Source organism: Leucoraja erinacea, chromosome 3, assembly GCF_028641065.1.
Source record: "Leucoraja erinacea ecotype New England chromosome 3, Leri_hhj_1, whole genome shotgun sequence".
In the NCBI taxonomy this organism is placed as follows: Eukaryota; Metazoa; Chordata; class Chondrichthyes; order Rajiformes; family Rajidae; genus Leucoraja; species Leucoraja erinaceus.
In genome coordinates, this window is record NC_073379.1 from 48,925,072 (window position 1) to 48,942,969 (window position 17,898).

Genomic DNA, 17,898 nt, shown 5'->3' on the forward strand with positions numbered 1-17,898 from the left:
GACTGGACATCCAGGGTTTCTGGTTGGGAAAACCCGTATGTTTTTGTCTACAGTCACATTTCCGATGCAGAACTTGATATAGTCCAGCACCGATTCTGTGAGAGTTTCCAGGTCCTGGTGTTCGAATATGTCCCAGTTTGTCTGGGTAAAGCAGTCCTGTAGATTGGAGAGTGCATTTTCAGGCCAGGTTGTAACAGATTTTATGGTGGGCCTGGCACTGCGTCTGAGGGGGGTGTAGGCTGGAGAGAGCAGGAGGGAGAGATGGTCTGACTGGCCGAGTTGGGGGAGGGGGATGGCTCTATACGCGTGCTTGATATTGGTGTAAACATGATCCAGCGTGTTCACCCCTCTAGTAGAACACTTGACATGTTGGTAGAATTTCGGCAGTACAGTCTTCAAGTTGGCCTTATTAAAGTCCCCTGCGATTATGTGAACACCTTCGGGGTGGTCCCGCTGCTGTTCGTTAATGGTGTTCAGCAGGAGAGAGAGCGCCTTGTTTACATTGGCGTCAGGTGGAATATACACAGCCGTGACAATCACGACTGTTAGTTCTCTCGGTAGAAAAAAAAAAAAAAAAAAATGTCTCCATTGCCGCTGCCTTGAAATTGGTTTCATGTGACATTAGTTAGTACGTGGTGATTTAATTGGATATAAGGAATCGATATCTGGTGTCCATATTGCTTAGTAATTTCAGCAAATATTTTTGATTTAAATGTATGTTTACAGTATTTAGCTCACCTGATAGGTGAGTTACTGATGGTCAAATATGTTTGACGACATACGGTTACCAATTGTTAATCAATTGTCACCTAATATCGATGTTCCCTGCGTAAATGGTTTGGTATATGCCACCACTGTGATGTTGTTAACTTATAAACGAACATGCAAATTTGGTGGGTTACTGAGCAAATGCTTCACTAGAATTAAGTAAGTTAATATATAACACGTTTGTCAATTCACATTGGCACTAAGTATTACAAGCTCAGTAACACATCAGGACACATAAGATGTTACTCAAAACAGGTGGAAGTGTACAACCATAATCCTTCCTGCCGATAAATTCCATGATAACACTCCAGATTAATCCATTTGCCCCCATATCACAGGTATGGATATAGTTTTGAACACTAGTATCTCAGCTCATAGGAAAGGTACAATGTTCAGTAGCTGGTAATGCTGCTACTATCCCAATTACTTTGCCACGTAGTTAATTGGTGGTTAATGTTACCATAACTGATAGTCTTAATGAATACCAGATGACAAAGTTGTGGATGATCAACGTAAATATCTGGATATATGGCAGTGCCCGTTAATAAGTTAGTAGCTAATGCAGCTAAAGCTGTATCCAAGGATAGTCTGTCGTTAATATATAGACATGCCATGACGGAATGTTTCTTAAGTGTCAGGGCTGGTTGATTCTGGATAGCTTTGACTAAAATGCCGCAATGCTCATCATGGTTACTCCATCCAGGTAATTGCGGTATATTCGAAATTTATATGAGAAGGTACTGAATAGTATGCATCTTCAAGGTCGATGTCTACCATAAAGTATCCTTGGTTCCATGGTAGTAGTTACAAATCCCATGAATGGGTATACCTGGTGAAATACTCAAGTGATTTATCAATGATGGTGCGACATTCACCGTCGTGGGAGGGTAGACCCCTTGGGGTGCTTGCTGAATTGGTGGCAAGATATTATTCTATTCCCCTTGTATTTATTTTTTGGTATATAACTACCAAGAGTGATAGCTTCCTAACCAGGCGTGATTCACCCACCCCTTGTTGGTACAACCCTTCACCTTTATGTGATGGTAGGAACCATACTTATCTGTCTTCATTGTTGTTTTCTTCGGTTTCTGGTTCCTTGTTCTTGTAGGGACGATGTTTGTTGGGGGGTGGCGCATTTTCCATGGGGCCTGCTCTGGGCCGTGGCCTAAAAATGCTACAGGTTTGGCATGCAGGCCCCGAACTTTCACCAGTACAATGAGGTAGACGCCCCTGGTGGACGCGGAGAGGTACTGCTGTCTGGTCTTCTGTGTGGTGCTCAGTCCAGACTCTGCCCTCTTGTGCCGAATAGTTTGAACACTTCGTCCAGTTTTTTAGGACTGGTTTGGTAAATGCCAGGTAGCAGGATCTGTGCTTGTGAGGTTGGCGTTCTCATAGTCCTGTTAATTTCATAGATTGAGGGCAGGTTTGTGACTTCACTAGAGAAGTTATGGGGTATACCGTTGAACATTTGGGTCAGGTGTTTTGCCATACTACCCTGCCCTTCTGGAATGAGTAGGTGAACCTGATAGCCGACGTCAGGGTATAAAAATGCATTTTAAAAAGCATTTAGGTTAAATGCGCTGCTCAATGTATCCTCCAATAATGGCGGGCACTTTGAGTAAATGCAATTTAGGGGTGGCGTGATAAATCCAACGCCTCATGGCTACCTGTCTTGGAGAGGTTTTTTGGAAAAGGCAGGTAGTAGGCTGGCCATCAGTTAAGACTGAAGCCATTTCGCTCGTGGTGAAACCACGTAGCGGCCACACCCAGCAGCTCTTCCTGTTCCTGTACCTCATGCGTACTCCCGATGTTGTTCAGCCAGTGCCCCTCTTCTTGACCAGCCCAGCCCTGGTCGCCAAAGCTGTCCTTGGACGAGGAGGAAGCAATGGCCAGTGCATGAGGCACTGTGGAGGGAGTGCCTGAACTCCCTCTGCGAAACTGCTCCCCATAAAGCAAGTCTCGCTGGAGCTTATGCTCCACGAGCCGTTCCATGTGGCTCAGGCGGCTGTCTCTGCCCTAATCGGGCGGTGAGACATCCCCGTCCAGCGAATCGTATACCACCGGCCGGATTGTTGACATCCAGTCCGCTGCTCAGGCGCTAGTGGAACTGGGCTCGGCTCGGTGTCGGGGATGGCGGAGCGCCGGGTTGGCGGTCCTACCGCCCTCTGCCCCCCACTGATGAGAAGCCTGTCTGCTGGAGCCGAGCTTGGGGGACAGGTTTCTTGGAGAGTCTTGTTCTGTTCTTTTTTCTTGGCTGTTGGAACAAGCAAAGAACTCTCCTTTGCCAGTTAAACGGACCTCAGAGTAGACTTACCTGATGGTCCGTTTTTAAACTGTAGCGGGAGCGCCTGACTCCCGCTGTTCTCTGGACTTGAACCCGGCACAGCTCCCTATGTGTGAACCGCAGCGTGTGCGGTCCTGGTGGCGCTCTCCCCCTTCCGTGAAACGGAACACTCCTTCCCCGGAGTCCAACGGGGGTCGCTTGCGTCTGGACTGGCACTGGCGCAGCTCCCTGTCCGTGGACCGCAGCGTGTGCGGTCCTGGTGGCGTCTCTCCCCCTTCCGTGAAACGGAACACTCCTTCCCCGGAGTCCAACGGGGGCCGCTTGCGTCTGCTGCTTTGCTCCACCTGGAGCAACAAACAGATGCGAGTCACTGTTAACCTGAAGGTAAAACTTACCTAAAGCTTCCTTTCAGGGTTGTAGCGGGAGTGCCTAACTCCCGCCTGCCGCTGTTGCCTGCTGAAACGTAATGGCCGCGTATGCGTGCTGAGCGGGTTCTTCACGTAGTCACTCACGTGACTCCGAAGTAAAATTGGAGAATTCACTGTAGCTCATTACACTCTTGTGTTTTTGCAAATTAAAATGGAATAGATTGTACTCACACTAACACAAGCCACTGATGATTAATTAAAGAGATGTCCAACATGACCTCTCTTTCACTGTGGCCTTTTCATTTCTTTCTTTTTCTTTTCAAAATTTAAATTTCAATTGATGATTGAAATCTCTGTCAATAGATTCCTTTGGCATTTACTCTTGTCAAAAACGCTTTTTGATTCGTAGAACTTATGCATCATTTTCAAAGAACGACACTTAAACCTGCCAAGCCATCTCGGCAATCAAATTGTTTTCCTTTTAAACTCGTGGAATTCTACTGCTGCTTGCCAGATGTTTTGGGTCTCGTGCACAATTGAGGGAAATATAAAAAATTTATGACATTTACCGTGAAAAAAAAAATGTTCTTACTAAAAGGCACATTGCCAAATCTCCAATTACACGTGCCTGCAGTGATCACAGAGGTCTTGGCTGTTTTGGAATTTGGTTGTAGACAGCATGTTGCCATGACAATCTTGTCTTAATTGATCAGAGGTATTCCTTTACCCATCCCGCCCAAACACACCCTACAACTTGAAAAGTCAGTAAACAAGTTAAAATAGAATACTTTATTGTCACATGTGACGTCACAGTGAAATGCTTTGCTTCCATACCTTGCCAAGGTATGTAAATAGTCGTCTATAAAGGGCGCTTATAAAGTTACAGATTCCCCCCCCCTCCCCCTTTGTTTTTCCCCCCCTCTACTCCCCTCACAGCGGTCTCCCCACGGCGAGTCCCCGTTGCTTTCCCCCCCTCCTTCACGGTGGTCCCCCCCATGCCGGGTCTTCCTTTGCTCCGTCCCTTGGCAGCGACGTCGTCACTTCCACGTGTCCTTCGGTCGACGCCATCATCGACTGCCGCACCGACCTCTCCACTAATGCTGCCGGGTCCTCTCCAGACGCTTCTGTGGCGCCGACTCAAACCCCAGCTGCGGACACCATCGACCCAGGCACCGATGGCCGAGGGCTCCATTGACCTGCGAGGCCAGGGTCTGGCCTGCGATGTTCCACCCCCGGCCCGCAAGGTTCCTGCCTCGGCTTCGCTGCGGCAGCCGCAGCGCCTCCCGTAAGGATCTGTTTTCAGTTCTGAAGACGAGTCTTTGACCTCTTCGCACTGACAAGTCTTTCAGCGTGTTCTGTTTACATTCAGGGTTGTATTTTCTTCCCCTCCACTCTTGACTTGACTCTCTTGACTCTGAATATTGATGTTACATTTGGTATTTTCAATTCAGTCGCACCAAACCAGTACCCAGGCAGTTTTGGCGAAATCCACCAATTCTGCAGATGTACGATTTTATAAATCCTATGATGCAGACACAGTGGCACAGAGAGTGGCAGCACAGTGGTGCTGCGGTAGAGTTGCTGCCTTACTGCGCCGGACATCCCGGTTTGATCTTGACTATGGATGCTGTCCGTACGGAGTTTATACGTTCTCCCTGTGGCCCCGTGGGTTTTCTCCGGGTGCTCCGGTTTCCTCCCACATACCTAAGGCGTGCAGGTTTGTAGGTTAATTGGCTTCTGTAAATTGTGTCCAGTGTGTAGGATAGAACTAATGTGCAGGTGATTGTTGGTCCACACAAATTCGGTGGGCGGACGGGCACAGGCTCGGTGGGCTGACGGGCTGCTTCCATGCTGCATCTCTAAACTAAACTAAACATACCATTGGCTTCAGAAGAATTGTCAAAACAGAGATCGATATATTTCTGGATTGTAAGGGTTTCAGGGAATGTCTGGATAATATATGGTAAATGGTGTTGAGAGAGAAGATCAGCCATGGTCTTGACATATGGTGGAGCATTAACAATGAGGTGTTACCTCAAGCATCTATCATCAAGGATCCCAACCAGCTCGACCATGCCCTCTTTTTGCTGCTGCCATTGGGCCTAAAGTCTCACACTACCAGGTTCCACAGCTAATTTCCTAAAATGATCAGGTTCTTGAACCGATCTACAAACCCTAATCCCACCTTGATAATGGAACACAACAGACCACCTCTGGTACTCCCATGGACATGTTTTCTAATTGTGTTTTTGCAACAACTTTTTCTTTTCATTCCCTTATTATGTATAATTTAATATAATAATTATGGATCTTTTATCCTTTTATGTATTGCCTGAGTTCTATACAGCTGCAGGCAAGATTTTAATTGTATCTCAATTTACTTGTGCATATTTCAATGAAATTGACTTGAAAGTACAACCCAAGTTCAGCCGAACCTGTTGGTCTTGTCACCCTACCTCCAAACGCAGGAGCAAGAAGCTCACAAAATACCAAATATACAATTAATTGAAGATATCTTGGGTTGTTGCTTTCTTTATGCAATGAGATTCGTCAAGTCAATTGTTTGTGCTGTATCATTGTCTGACATGAAAAGTATAATTTTCAGAACCTTTAGCAACCAATGTTCAGTTCACATGGAACTATGTTCCCACTTAACACCCGACAGCTCAACTTGCTCACACCGACCAACATGTTCCGTTTATAGGTTACACAGAAAAGCTGGAGAAACTCAGCGGGTGCAGCAGCATCTATGGAGCGAAGGAAATAGGCAACGTTTCGGGCCGAAACCCTTCTTCAGACTGATCAGGGGTGGGGGTGGGTGGGGACAAGAAAGGGAAAAGGAGGAGTAGCCGGAAGGCTGGAGGGTGGGAGGAGACAGCAGGGGAGCTGAGGAAGGGGAGGAGACAGCAAGGACTAACAGACTTGGGAGAAGGCGATGTTCATGCCCCCGGGGTGCAGACTCCCCAAACGGAATATGAGGTGCTGTTCCTCCAATTTCCGGTGCTGCTCGCTGTGGCCATGGAGGAGACCCAGGACAGAGAGGTCAGAGGCGGAGTGGGAGGGGGAGTTGAAGTGCTGAGCCACCGGGAGGTCAGCTAGGTTATTGCGGACCGAGCGGAGGTGTTCGGCGAAACGATCGCCCAACCTCCGCTTGGTCTCACCGATATAGATCTGCTGACATCTAGAGCAGCGGACGCAATAGATGAGGTTGGAAGAGATGCAGGTAAACCTCTGTCGCACCTGGAACGATTGCTTGGGTCCCTGAAAGGAGTTGAGGGGGGAGGTAAAGGGACAAGTGTTGCATCTGCTGCGGCCGCAAGGGAAAGTGCCCGGGGAGGGGGTGGACCGAGAGGGAAGGGAAGAATTGACAAGGGAGTTATGGAGTTCCGTTTATACTTGGCTTTCTTAAATGTTGCAATAGTTCTTGCCTCATCTGTGCCCTCTGGCAGCTTGTACCATACACCTACCACCCTTTGTGTGAAAATATTACTGCTCAGATTCTTATTAAATCTGACCCCCCCCCCCCCTCACCTTAAACCTATGACCTCTAGTTCTCGATTCCCCTCTCTGGCAAGAGACACTGCATCTATTCCTCTCATGATTTTGAACACTTCTTTAAGATCACCTGTCTTCCTCCTGCGATCCAAGGAATAGAGTCCCAGTATACTCAACCCCTCCCTAGAGCTCAGAGTATCCTGGCATGACAACATCCTCGTAAATCTTCTCTGTACTTTTTCCAGCTTGACAACATCTATCCTGTAACATGATGCCTAGAACTGAACTCGATACCCTAAATGCGGCCTCACCCATGTCTTATATAACTGCAACATGAGCAGCTGTCACCGCCTTCAGCGTCCCATCCGCCCGCCTCTCTCCATCTGCCCTTTTATTTTCTCCTTGTCTGCTTCCACCCATCATCCACCAGATTCAGTCCCCAATATTATCCCACTCCTCAATCTCCCCAGGAGGCTCCTACTCACCGTCATCCTTTACTCTTCACTGTTCCACCTATCAATGGCTCTAGTCACAACCCCCTTCATATTGACTATTTTTCCCTCGCCACTCTCAGTCCTGATGCAGCGTCGCGATCAAAAGTGTCGGCAATACATCCCCCTATTTCTCCCCCCCCCCTTCACCCCCCCCCCTTCACCCCCCATCCCCAAACCAAACAGACGCTGCTTTACCCTCTACGTTTCTCCGGAGGATTGCATAACTTAAAACAGTACAGCACCAGGACAGGACCTTCGGGCCACACAATGTCCATGCCAAACACGATGCCAAGACCATCTCTTAGCTACCTGCGCATATTCCATAACCCTGGATATACATATGCCTATCCAACAGCTGTTTAAACACCACCATCGTATCTACCTCAACCACCACCCCTGGCAACACGTTCCAGGCACTCACCACCTTCTGGTAAAAAAAAAGTTGCCCCACACATCTTTAAACTTTTAAACTTAAACAACGTTTATGTCTCATTTTACTTTAGTTTCCTTTATTGTCACGTTTAACGAGGTACAGTGAAAAGGTTTTGTTTGCGTGCCAACCAATTTTGTTGCATTCTACTCAGTAGACCAGCAACTCGGAACTTTATCAATTAAAAACAGGGCATGTTTACATTAAAAACTTTGTAAAGGTGTGTTTTAAATCTCAAAATCAAATGAGTGTCTTTTGCATCTGTACTGCAGGGTGACCCAGTACACTCCCTACCAGCCTGAAGTTTCGCAAGGCAGATTGGAAAGCTTGCTCAACTATCAGACTATGGTGTGCGACCTCACGAGCATGGATGTGGCCAATGCCTCGCTGTTGGATGAAGGAACAGCTGCTGCCGAGGCAATGCAGTTATGCCACAGGTAGTAGTTCACTTTCTCTTGTACAGATGCTCCCCGATTTACGCTGCTTATGATTTACTTACGATATCTTGACGTTACGATGGTGCAAACGCTCGGCAACTGCAGCGGGCCGCAGCTCACTTCCGGTCACGTGATCACATCGTATTAAGCGCGTTTTCGACTTACAGTATTTTCGATTGACGATGGGTTTATCGGAACGTAACCGCATCGTAGGTGGAGGAACAGCTGTACACTAAAACTCTGATAATCCAGTATCCATTTATTCAAAAATCCCAATTGTTCAGAAAAGGGCTCAATTCTTCATATTCCATTTGGCTGTCCATCCTTCATCATCTGCAGTGGAGTGCAAAGCTCACAGTTGTTTTGGTGTCCAAGGCTTATTAGATATGCAGGATGCCATGGGATTTACATGCAATAGAATAATTTTATAAATTCATAAGTTGTAAGAGCAGAATTAGGCCATTCGGCCCACCAAGCCTACTCTGCCATTCGATCATGACTGCTCTATTTTTTCCCTCTTAACCCCATTCTCCTGCCTTCGCCCCATAACCCTGGACACCCTTACTATCCATCTCCGTCTTAAAAATATCCATTGACTTGGCCTCCACAGCCTTCTGTGGCAATGAATTCCACAGATTCACCACCCTCTGAGTAAAGAAATTCCTCCTCATCTCCTTTCTAAAGGTGTATCCTTTTCCTCTGAGACTATGGTCTCTGGTCCTAGACTCTCCCATGAGAAGAAACATCCTCTCCACATCCACTCTATCCAGCCTTTCACTATTTGGTAAGTTTCAATGAGGCTTCCCCTCATCCTTCTAATCTCCAGCGAGTGCAGGTTAAGTGCCATCAAACGCTCATCATAAGTAAACCCAATCATACCTGGGATCCGGGTGGCGCCAGCAATGGCTGCCTCGCCAGCAGCTGTTAGTCCTTTCACCCTGTTTGTTATTTTTAGTGTGTCTAATTGTATGTTTTAAATGTTTCTTAGTATGTGTTATGTGGGGGATGGTGGTGGGGGGGGGGGGGAATAGGGGGAAACTGGACGGAGATGCGTCTTTTCTCGGTGTCGCATCTTCCCCCGCGGCCTACCAACTGGATTGGTGCAGCATTTCCTACCGGAGATCGGCCAGGGCTTCAGCAGCGGCGCAGCGCTGAATTACCATCGCAGAGCGGTGTTGGATCTCCGGAGTGTTGGGCCTGTTGTCTTTAACACCGTTGAACGAAGCTGAATTTAACATCGCGGAGGCCTGGGATCTTTTGCCGGGGATCGCCAGTGTTGGAGCTCCGCCCAGATCGGCCTGTCGACTTCGGAAGCTGCGGTCTTCAGTGAGAAGCGGCCGATTCGGAAACTCCAAGCCACGAGTGTGTTCCTCCGTTCCGACACCGGAGTTTCGATCATCCCGGCGAGAGGGCCTGAACATCGCGCCGTCCGTAGTGGCGACTGCGGAGCGTTCAAAGGCCCCGACCACGGGTGAACAAAGAGGAAGATGACTGAACTTTATTGCCTTCCATCACAGTGGGAAACGTTGATTCCGCTGCAGTGGATGTTTATGTTAAACTCTTTTGTGTATTGTGTGCTTTTTATTTGTATATCTGTATGGTAACTCTAATCTCACTGTACCAATTGGTCCATGTGACAATAAATGTGAACTTGAATGATCATTCTTGTAAACCTCCTTTGGATCCTCTCCAGAGCCAGCACATCCTTCTTCAGATATGGGGCCCAAAACTGCTCACAATACTCCAAATGCTTCTGACCAGTGTCTCATATAACCTCAGCATTACATCCCTGTTTTTGTATTTTAGTCCTCTCAAAATAAATGCCAGCATTGCATTTACCTTCCTTACTACCGATTTGACTTGCAAATTAGCCTGCCCTTTCAGTTATCTTCGTATCATCTGCAAACTTGGCCACAAAGCCTTCAATTCCTTGGAATGTCGCTTTTGGAGTGGGGATTCCACCCCACCCCCTATCTCAAACTCCAAACCCCACCTACTACAAACCACTGCTGTCACATCCTCGCTAATTCCTGGCTCACTGTTCTTAATTGGAAAGATTGCCCAAGGCTTTCCCCAGAATATTAACATGGAGATTTGACTACAGTGCAAAATAAGTATTTGTTGGAGCTGCTGCTGTTATCGTGGCTGGCATTATATATGCTGGGAGTGGTGGCATGTAGCAATGCTTGGTGTGTAAGGACAAATTAAAGCACATCCATATTAAGTATAAGTCCCCTAATTGATATGGAATGGAGTGCAGTGAATTGGACAATATCTGAGACCAGGGATGAAGAGATAAAACTCACCACTATGGCAATAAAAGGTTCAGGCTCTCTAACTCTCAACTAGTTTTAACTTTTGTTTTTACTTTAACTTTACCTGGTATTAATCATTCTCAATGGTGGTACGTTGCTGAAGCATCCAGCCAGCGGTAGGACATTCATTATAAATATCAAGCAGATCAACATTGGTGCAATGTCTGCATTGCATTTGTCCAGAGTGCACATCATTGCATTTGTACATTGCCGTGTGTTTACCTCTGGTAAACTCAACACGTAAATAGTAAATCAATCTCTGGAATACAAAGCTGTAAATTTATAGATCCCAATCATTGTCTCCACTTTCTTGCTGAACAAGTGAAATGTTATGGATTAAGAACTTATTTTTGTATTCACTATTTTTTTTTTAATGTTTTCTTCAGATACAACAAGCGAAGCAAATTCTACGTGGACCCTCGATGTCATCCTCAAACAATAGCTGTAGTGCAGACAAGAGCCAAGTATGTAAACAAAAAACTCATTCTTATTTATAAAATAAATAGTTTCACGGTCTCAAGGTCAGTTTATTGTCACATGTACCAGTTAAGGTACAGTGAAATTTGAGTTACCAAAGAGCCACACTAAGTGAAAAGCAACAAGACACACAACCATATAAAAGTTAACATAACAGTGGATTCCACATTCCTCACTGTGATGGAAGGCAATAAAGTTCAAACTTCTTCCTCTTGTTCTCCCGCGGTCGGGACAGTCAAAACATCCGCAGTCGGGGCGATCAAAGCCCCCGCAGCCGACGATCGAAGCCCCCATCGGGGTGATCGTCGGGGCGGTTAAAACTCCGCGGCATGGAGCTCCCGGGTCGGCCTCTTCTTACCAGAGACCGTTGGCTCACCATGTTAAAGTCCACAGACCCCGCGGTTGGAACTTCGATCCTTGGCAAAGGGATTGCAAGCTTCGCGATGTTAAAATCCCGCAGACTCCTGCAGCTTGAAACGCCGTATCGGTCTCCAGGATAGGCTGCCAACTGCACGATGTTAGGCCACAGTGGGGACGGAGATGCAATACAGAAAAAATCGCATCTCCGTCGAGGTAAGAGATTGAAAATAAGTTTCCCATTTTCCCCCAACCCCCCCCCCCCCCCCCCCCCCCCCCCACTTGAAACAAACCAAGGAACACTAAAACGTACTTTTTAACACATACTTAAAATAACAAAAAGAAGAAAGGACAGACAGGCTGTTGGCGAGGCAACCACTGCTGGTGGTGCCACCTGGTATAAACATCAGTGAGTATATTGGTGTCTGCCAGTAGACAGAGAAACTATGAGAGCATCATTGACAGCTCAGGAGCATTGCAGTAGGTAATGACTTTGCTTCACAGACAGCTCTTGAAGATAAGTGTAGAAAGGAATTGCAGACTCTGGTTTACATCGAAGATAGATACAAAATGCTGGAGTAACTCAGCTGGACAGGCAGCCTCTGGAGAGAAGGAACGGATGATGTTTCTGATTGAGACCCTGCTTTAGACTAAGAGTCAGGGGAAAGAGACACTTGATGTATGAGGAGGTACAAAGAATGGAAGGTATTAAAGAAAGGTATAAAAGGAAAGGTCTGAAGAAGGGTCTCGACCCGAAAGGTCACCCGTTCTTTTGCTCGAAGATAAGTTGTGGCTGTCCTCAACGATCCCACTGGACAATGAATTGTACTCCAGGGCTTGTTTGCAGCCAAGTCCTTTCTTGAAGCTAACAGTTGGAAGACAGGTTGCTGGTTTGGGTTGAAGACCACCCATGGTCATAGTACAGGTGCACAACCTTTTATCCAAAATTCCGGAAACCGAAAAGCTCCGAAAACCAGACATTTTTTCCAGCTCGCGTTTGGCGCCAAACTTGACCCGAAACGACCCACGATCAACCCAGGTCTGTACTACTGTAACGGCTGCCTCCTCCCCGGAGACTGGGGAGACACTTAAACATCTGTAAATCATTGCTTAAATGTTAGTCAGTTAGTTTGGAGGGCTTTTATGTGAAGGGGGAAACTTTAATTCTTAGTCCCCTACCTGGTCGGAGAGGCCGGGAGCGGGCAATGCCTTACCGGGTCGCCGTGCAGTAAGCTCCGACTCACAACATCGCGGAGCTGGGGCGGCGGGCGTCCGGCGGTCGCGGGTGGCGCCGGTTGTAGCTCCGACCCCGGCAACTCTACCCCTGGCTGCGCGGCGCTCCAAATCCAGCGCCGCCCGCGACCGGACGCCCGCAGCCCCAGCTCCGCGATGTTGGGAGTCGGAGCTTACTGCACGGCGACCCGGTAAGGTATTGCCCGCTCCCTGCCTCTCCGACCAGGTAGGGGACTAAGAATTAAAGTTTCCCCCTTCACCCCCCCCCCCACCACATAAAATCCCTCCAAACTAACTGACTGACATTTAAGCAATAATTTACAATGATTCCCCGGTGTCCGAGGAGGAGGCAGCCGCTCCAGACTTTTCTAGCCGCCCGCGCTACCTACCTCATCCTCTCTCCCTCCCTCCCCCTCGCTAAAAATCTTCCATTCCGAAATCCGAAAAATTCCGAAATCCAAGAAGTGTCTGGTCACAAGGCTTTCGGATAAAAGGTTGTGCACCTGTACTTGGATTTGTGAGATGTTAGTTTATATTAATGGAAACTTACTCTTGTTGCCAATAGTGATGATGAATTCCCTTGATTTAATACATTCCAATGTTGTCCAAAGTGCCCAATAATGTGTCTTCAGATCCATCTTTGCATAATTGTCAATATTTGATTTGTTTTCTTATTATTTAACCATGTAAAATTGACAGGTCCACCACTGATTTTTCGGCAAATGGTGGCCCAACACCTCCCTTAATTCAGACAAAATTACAATAGCCCCCCCCCCCCCCCCCCCCCCCCGGAAGTCACTCTGAAAATATGGCGCCAAGGCCGGGGGAGGTGGGCGATATCGACCTCATTGGGAATTCGGCAGCGATCGAAGGGTCGGATTTAACCCCCTGCGACCACAGTTCTGGAACTCTGGCCCAGCTGACTTTGTGGGCCAGTATCTCGGCTCCTTGGCTGCCTAGGCAGAACGTTCCAGTACAATTGGACTTCTCTCGGAGACCGTGACCTACTGTTGGTCCGGCATAACGGATAATTCAGCTATCTTCGTTCTAAAGGCTCTGGAACCACGGATGCCGAAAAATCACTGGTGGACCTGTATTCTCTGAACCTTTAAACTCTCCAGCTCCCGAAGAGTTTGTTCCTCATTTTGGTAATCCTGAGCTCCCAGAAATGAAACTTGCCACAGCTCTTCTGATCTCTCCATCTTAACAAGAAATCTGTTCCCAGTTACATAGGGGTGACGACGGAACTGAAATTGCCCCATGAAATGGATTTCAGCCGGAAGGATATCAGTGGAGTACTATTCCAGTACCCAGACACTGAGGGAAGAGTAGAGGACTTCTCCGCACTTGTTGACCTCGCTCATCAAAATGGAGTGAGTAATGAAAGTTGGGACTGTTGCGATGACGGTTGAATGCGAGCGTCATGTAGTTGTTGAACTCAGAAGGTTCACGTGTCAGGAAGTTTCTTGACACACTCTTCCTCCCTCTCTCTCCCCCTACCCCTCTCTCCCCCTCTCTCCCCTCCCCCTCTCTCCCTCCCCCTCCCCCCTCTCTCTCCCTCCCCCATCTCTCTCTCCCCCTCTCCCCCCATCTCCACGTCTCCCGCGTTCGCCATGACGTAGCTCTTTTTTTCCCTCCCCCTCCCTCCCTTTTTCTATTGTAGTGTGTCCTCCCCACCCAGAGATCCCTCCTCCCCCCTCTCTCCTCCCTCTCCTCCCTCCCCCTCTCTCTCTCTCTCTCCCCCCTCTCCCCTCTCTCACTCTATCCCCCTCACTCCCTCCCCTCTCTCCCCCTCCCCTCCCCTCTCCCCCCCTCTCCCCTCTCTCCCTACCTCTCTCCCCCCCCCCCCTCTCTCCCCCCCCCTTTCCCCCTCTCCCCTCTCTCCCCCTCCCTATCCCCCTCTCCCCTCACTCTCCTTCACCACCCCCTCTCTCTCTCCCTCCCACTCCCTCTCTCTTTTTTTCTCTGATGATTCCTGCAAGATGTACAGGGCATAATCTCCTGGAGTATAATCAGAGCCCATTCCCAATAAATATTCCTAGATTGGCAAAGCCTTGACTAGTGTCGCAGAAAGTTTCCCAGTGTCGCAATCCTTCTCAAACTTAAGCAATTGAGGAGCGAAAATCAACTAAAATCTCCAGTAGCAATGTGTTTGCTTCTAGTTATGTTAATTGCAGTGTTGCCCACTACAATTCCATACACTCTCTTTTTCAAGTACTAGCAGGTAATTTACTGGTCAATCACGCCCTGAATCATCCCTCAGGCAGCTGAGAGTGCAGCCTCTTTATTCACATGCTATCGTGCACTAAGCCTGAACTGAACCAGAATTACAGATCAACATCCCACCTTAGCTTCCTCCGACACGAAAATAAGCTTCTGGAAAGAAAATTAGCCAGTCAGGTTGAAGCTGACTAATATGCTGCTTAAGAATTCTTACTGCAGTTCCCTGTTCAATAATGGGTGAATTCTAAGCTGTTGTATAGGCTGCCTTAACCTTGTCACTTAACCCACACAATTCGGTATCAAGCTTGTTTTTGCACCCCAGTCATTCTGACTCACCTTAGACTTATAACCATATAACCATATAACAATTACAGCACGGAAACAGGCCATCTCGGCCCTACAAGTCCGTGCTGAACAACTTTTTTCCCCTTAGTCCCACCTGCCTGCACTCATACCATAACCCTCCATTCCCTTCTCATCCATATGCCTATCCATTTTATTTTTAAATGATACCAATGAACCTGCCTCCACCACTTCCACTGGAAGTTCATTCCACACTGCTACCACTCACTTAAACAAAAAAATGTTAGTATGGCCAGCAAAGTAGTTGAACAATTCCCACAGTAGAATATAATTATTGAGAGTAACTACGGGTTGGGAACAATGCAAAATAAAACATTCCATCAATTCAGTTCATTTATGTGAATACTGTAACTGTGTTGCAAACCAATAAGAATTGAATTGGCTGTAGAAAGCGTCCAGGAGCAGAAAAGACTGCAAATAGTTGTGACCACTGCCCAGTCCATCGCCGGCTCTGACCTCCCCACCATCAAATGTATTTATCGGAGTCGCTGCCTCAAAAAGGCAGCTAACATCATCAGAGACCCACACCAACCTGGCCACACACTCATTTCACCACTGCCATCAGGAAGAAGGCACATGAGCCTGAAAACTGTAACGTCCAAGTTCAGGAACAGCTTCTTCCCTACAGCCATCAGGCTATTAAACATGACAACAAATAAGCTCTGAACTACAACAGACTATTATTATTATTGCACTATAATTGTTTGTTTTTTGAGTATGTGTGTATGTGTATATATACACACTGATAGTAAGATTAAATGAGAACTTACCAGTTTGAAGTTTGATCTGTATTTTATGAGGAGTTACGATGAGGGATTACGTGAATAAGCCCGCCAGGACGCATATGTCATTCTTCAAAGCAGCGGTGTGAAATCACAGATAACTGTAATGACTAAACATAGTAAGATTAGAGAAGAGATACCAGTTAAGTATATGATCAGGGTGGGAGCGGAGGGCACGTAATCCCTCATCGTAACTCCTCATAAAATACAGATCAAACTTCAAACTGGTAAGTTCTCGTTTAATCTTACTATTTTACTTCGGAGTCACGTGAGTGACTACGTGAAGATTTTAAAGCTCTGTGATTTCATGCCGTGGAACGAGTCCATGCATCACGTCTGCCTTGACTGTTGGGAGGAATTGTGTTAACATAATTTGGACATGAATTCGACATTGAAATCATAAAATTTTTAACACAAGTTTATAACCCCTTTATATGGGTTTAAATTAATTTACAGAACTTAAATTGTTTCTGCAAACGTTCCAGGTTTCATTACTGGTTTATTACAAAATAATTGGAATGTTTTCCCCTCCAGACCATCCTGCTGCCTTGAGGATTTGGTCCATTGGTACATCCAACTGTATCGCTGCCAATGTAGCTGCAGCCCTGGTGGAAAGAGATTTTTAAAATTTTAGTATCCACCCCAGCCTGTGTTAGCAACTGTTTCAGCCATCTTGAGATGGTCTGGACCGTCACTCTTGGTGTGGTTGCTAGTGGCTGACCAAAATGTGCCTTTTCATTGCCTCTTAGGACATTCGTTTTCTCCATGTATAACGACAGATGTTTTATTATACACATTCGGTCATCTGTTGGGTATGACCTAATTGTATATTGAGGCCTGCTGATCCCTTTTCTGTTCTGCTTACTATCTCATGGATATGAAATGTAATATTTTCTGTTGAGAAAGTCATGTTGTCCAGTCTAGTTTTTGCAGTGACTGTATCCTCTGTGCCGTGACCAATACCATTAGCATGACTGTTTTAATGTCAGACTGTGTAGGGACAGAACTGTTGCTGGAGACCAATTTCTGAGCATCTTCAGGTTTATTCTCACATCCCATATATGGGAGTATCTGGTTCCCCTGATAGGTTTTGTACCAGTGGGTGAGTCCCAACAGTGTAATGGTCTGTCCCCTGCCATAGGTAAGTCAATAGGGCACTTCTGGCGCAGTTGATGGCACTGTAACTAAGCCCCTCATCATAGTGGAGGTCTGCCAGATATTCCAGAACAGATGGGATGTTCATGTCTCTGATTCCATGTTTGATACCACTGGGAACCATGGTTGTAGGCCAATCGGGTACTACCAATACCAGATGCAGAGTCTTGTTGTATTTCCTTAATACCCGACTGATGAGGCAGGAAAGGAGGGAATGCGTAAATAAACAATGTAGCGAAAATGCATCTGTCGCTGCTGCCCCAGGGTCTGGTTCCTGTGTAACATAACTTGATAACTGGGACCTGGTGTCTGCCACTGAATTTAGTCTTCCTGGTAGATAAGTGGTTGATATCCAAATATCTCTCTGGATACACCATTGCCAATATGTATAGCCAGATTGCCACATGATGTCGATTTGTTTCCACCCTGTGGTTAATGTATGCTTACACGGTGGTATTGGTATTGGTGGCTCTGCACCCAAGTGTACTGGCATCAGTTTGTAGTACCATGGATAGGTTACTGACAATGCTTGGACAGGAACAAGGCCAGATGTTATCTATCCACCATTTTAGTTCCATTTTAGCTTGATTGGTAGTTTCACAGATCTGTCAAAGTGACCTGCATAATTTAGAGTGCTTGTATTTAGCTCTCTGTATGTTTTGGTAATGTAGAGGTCCAAATTGTGTGGCTGGAAAGGCAGCCATCATTATGCCAATT

The 17,898-nt window shown here is 46.8% G+C and overlaps 1 protein-coding gene across 1 annotated transcript in view; it reads left to right on the forward strand.

The window, feature by feature from the left end:
* Positions 1-17,898, forward strand: part of gldc (glycine dehydrogenase (decarboxylating)) — a 148,883-nt gene that overhangs the window by 54,131 nt on the left and 76,854 nt on the right. Inside the window, exons 4-6 of the mRNA XM_055632629.1 lie at positions 8,112-8,276; positions 10,978-11,055; positions 13,884-14,031. Of these exons, the coding sequence (XP_055488604.1) occupies positions 8,112-8,276; positions 10,978-11,055; positions 13,884-14,031 (391 nt within the window). The remainder of the gene's footprint in view (positions 1-8,111; positions 8,277-10,977; positions 11,056-13,883; positions 14,032-17,898) is intronic.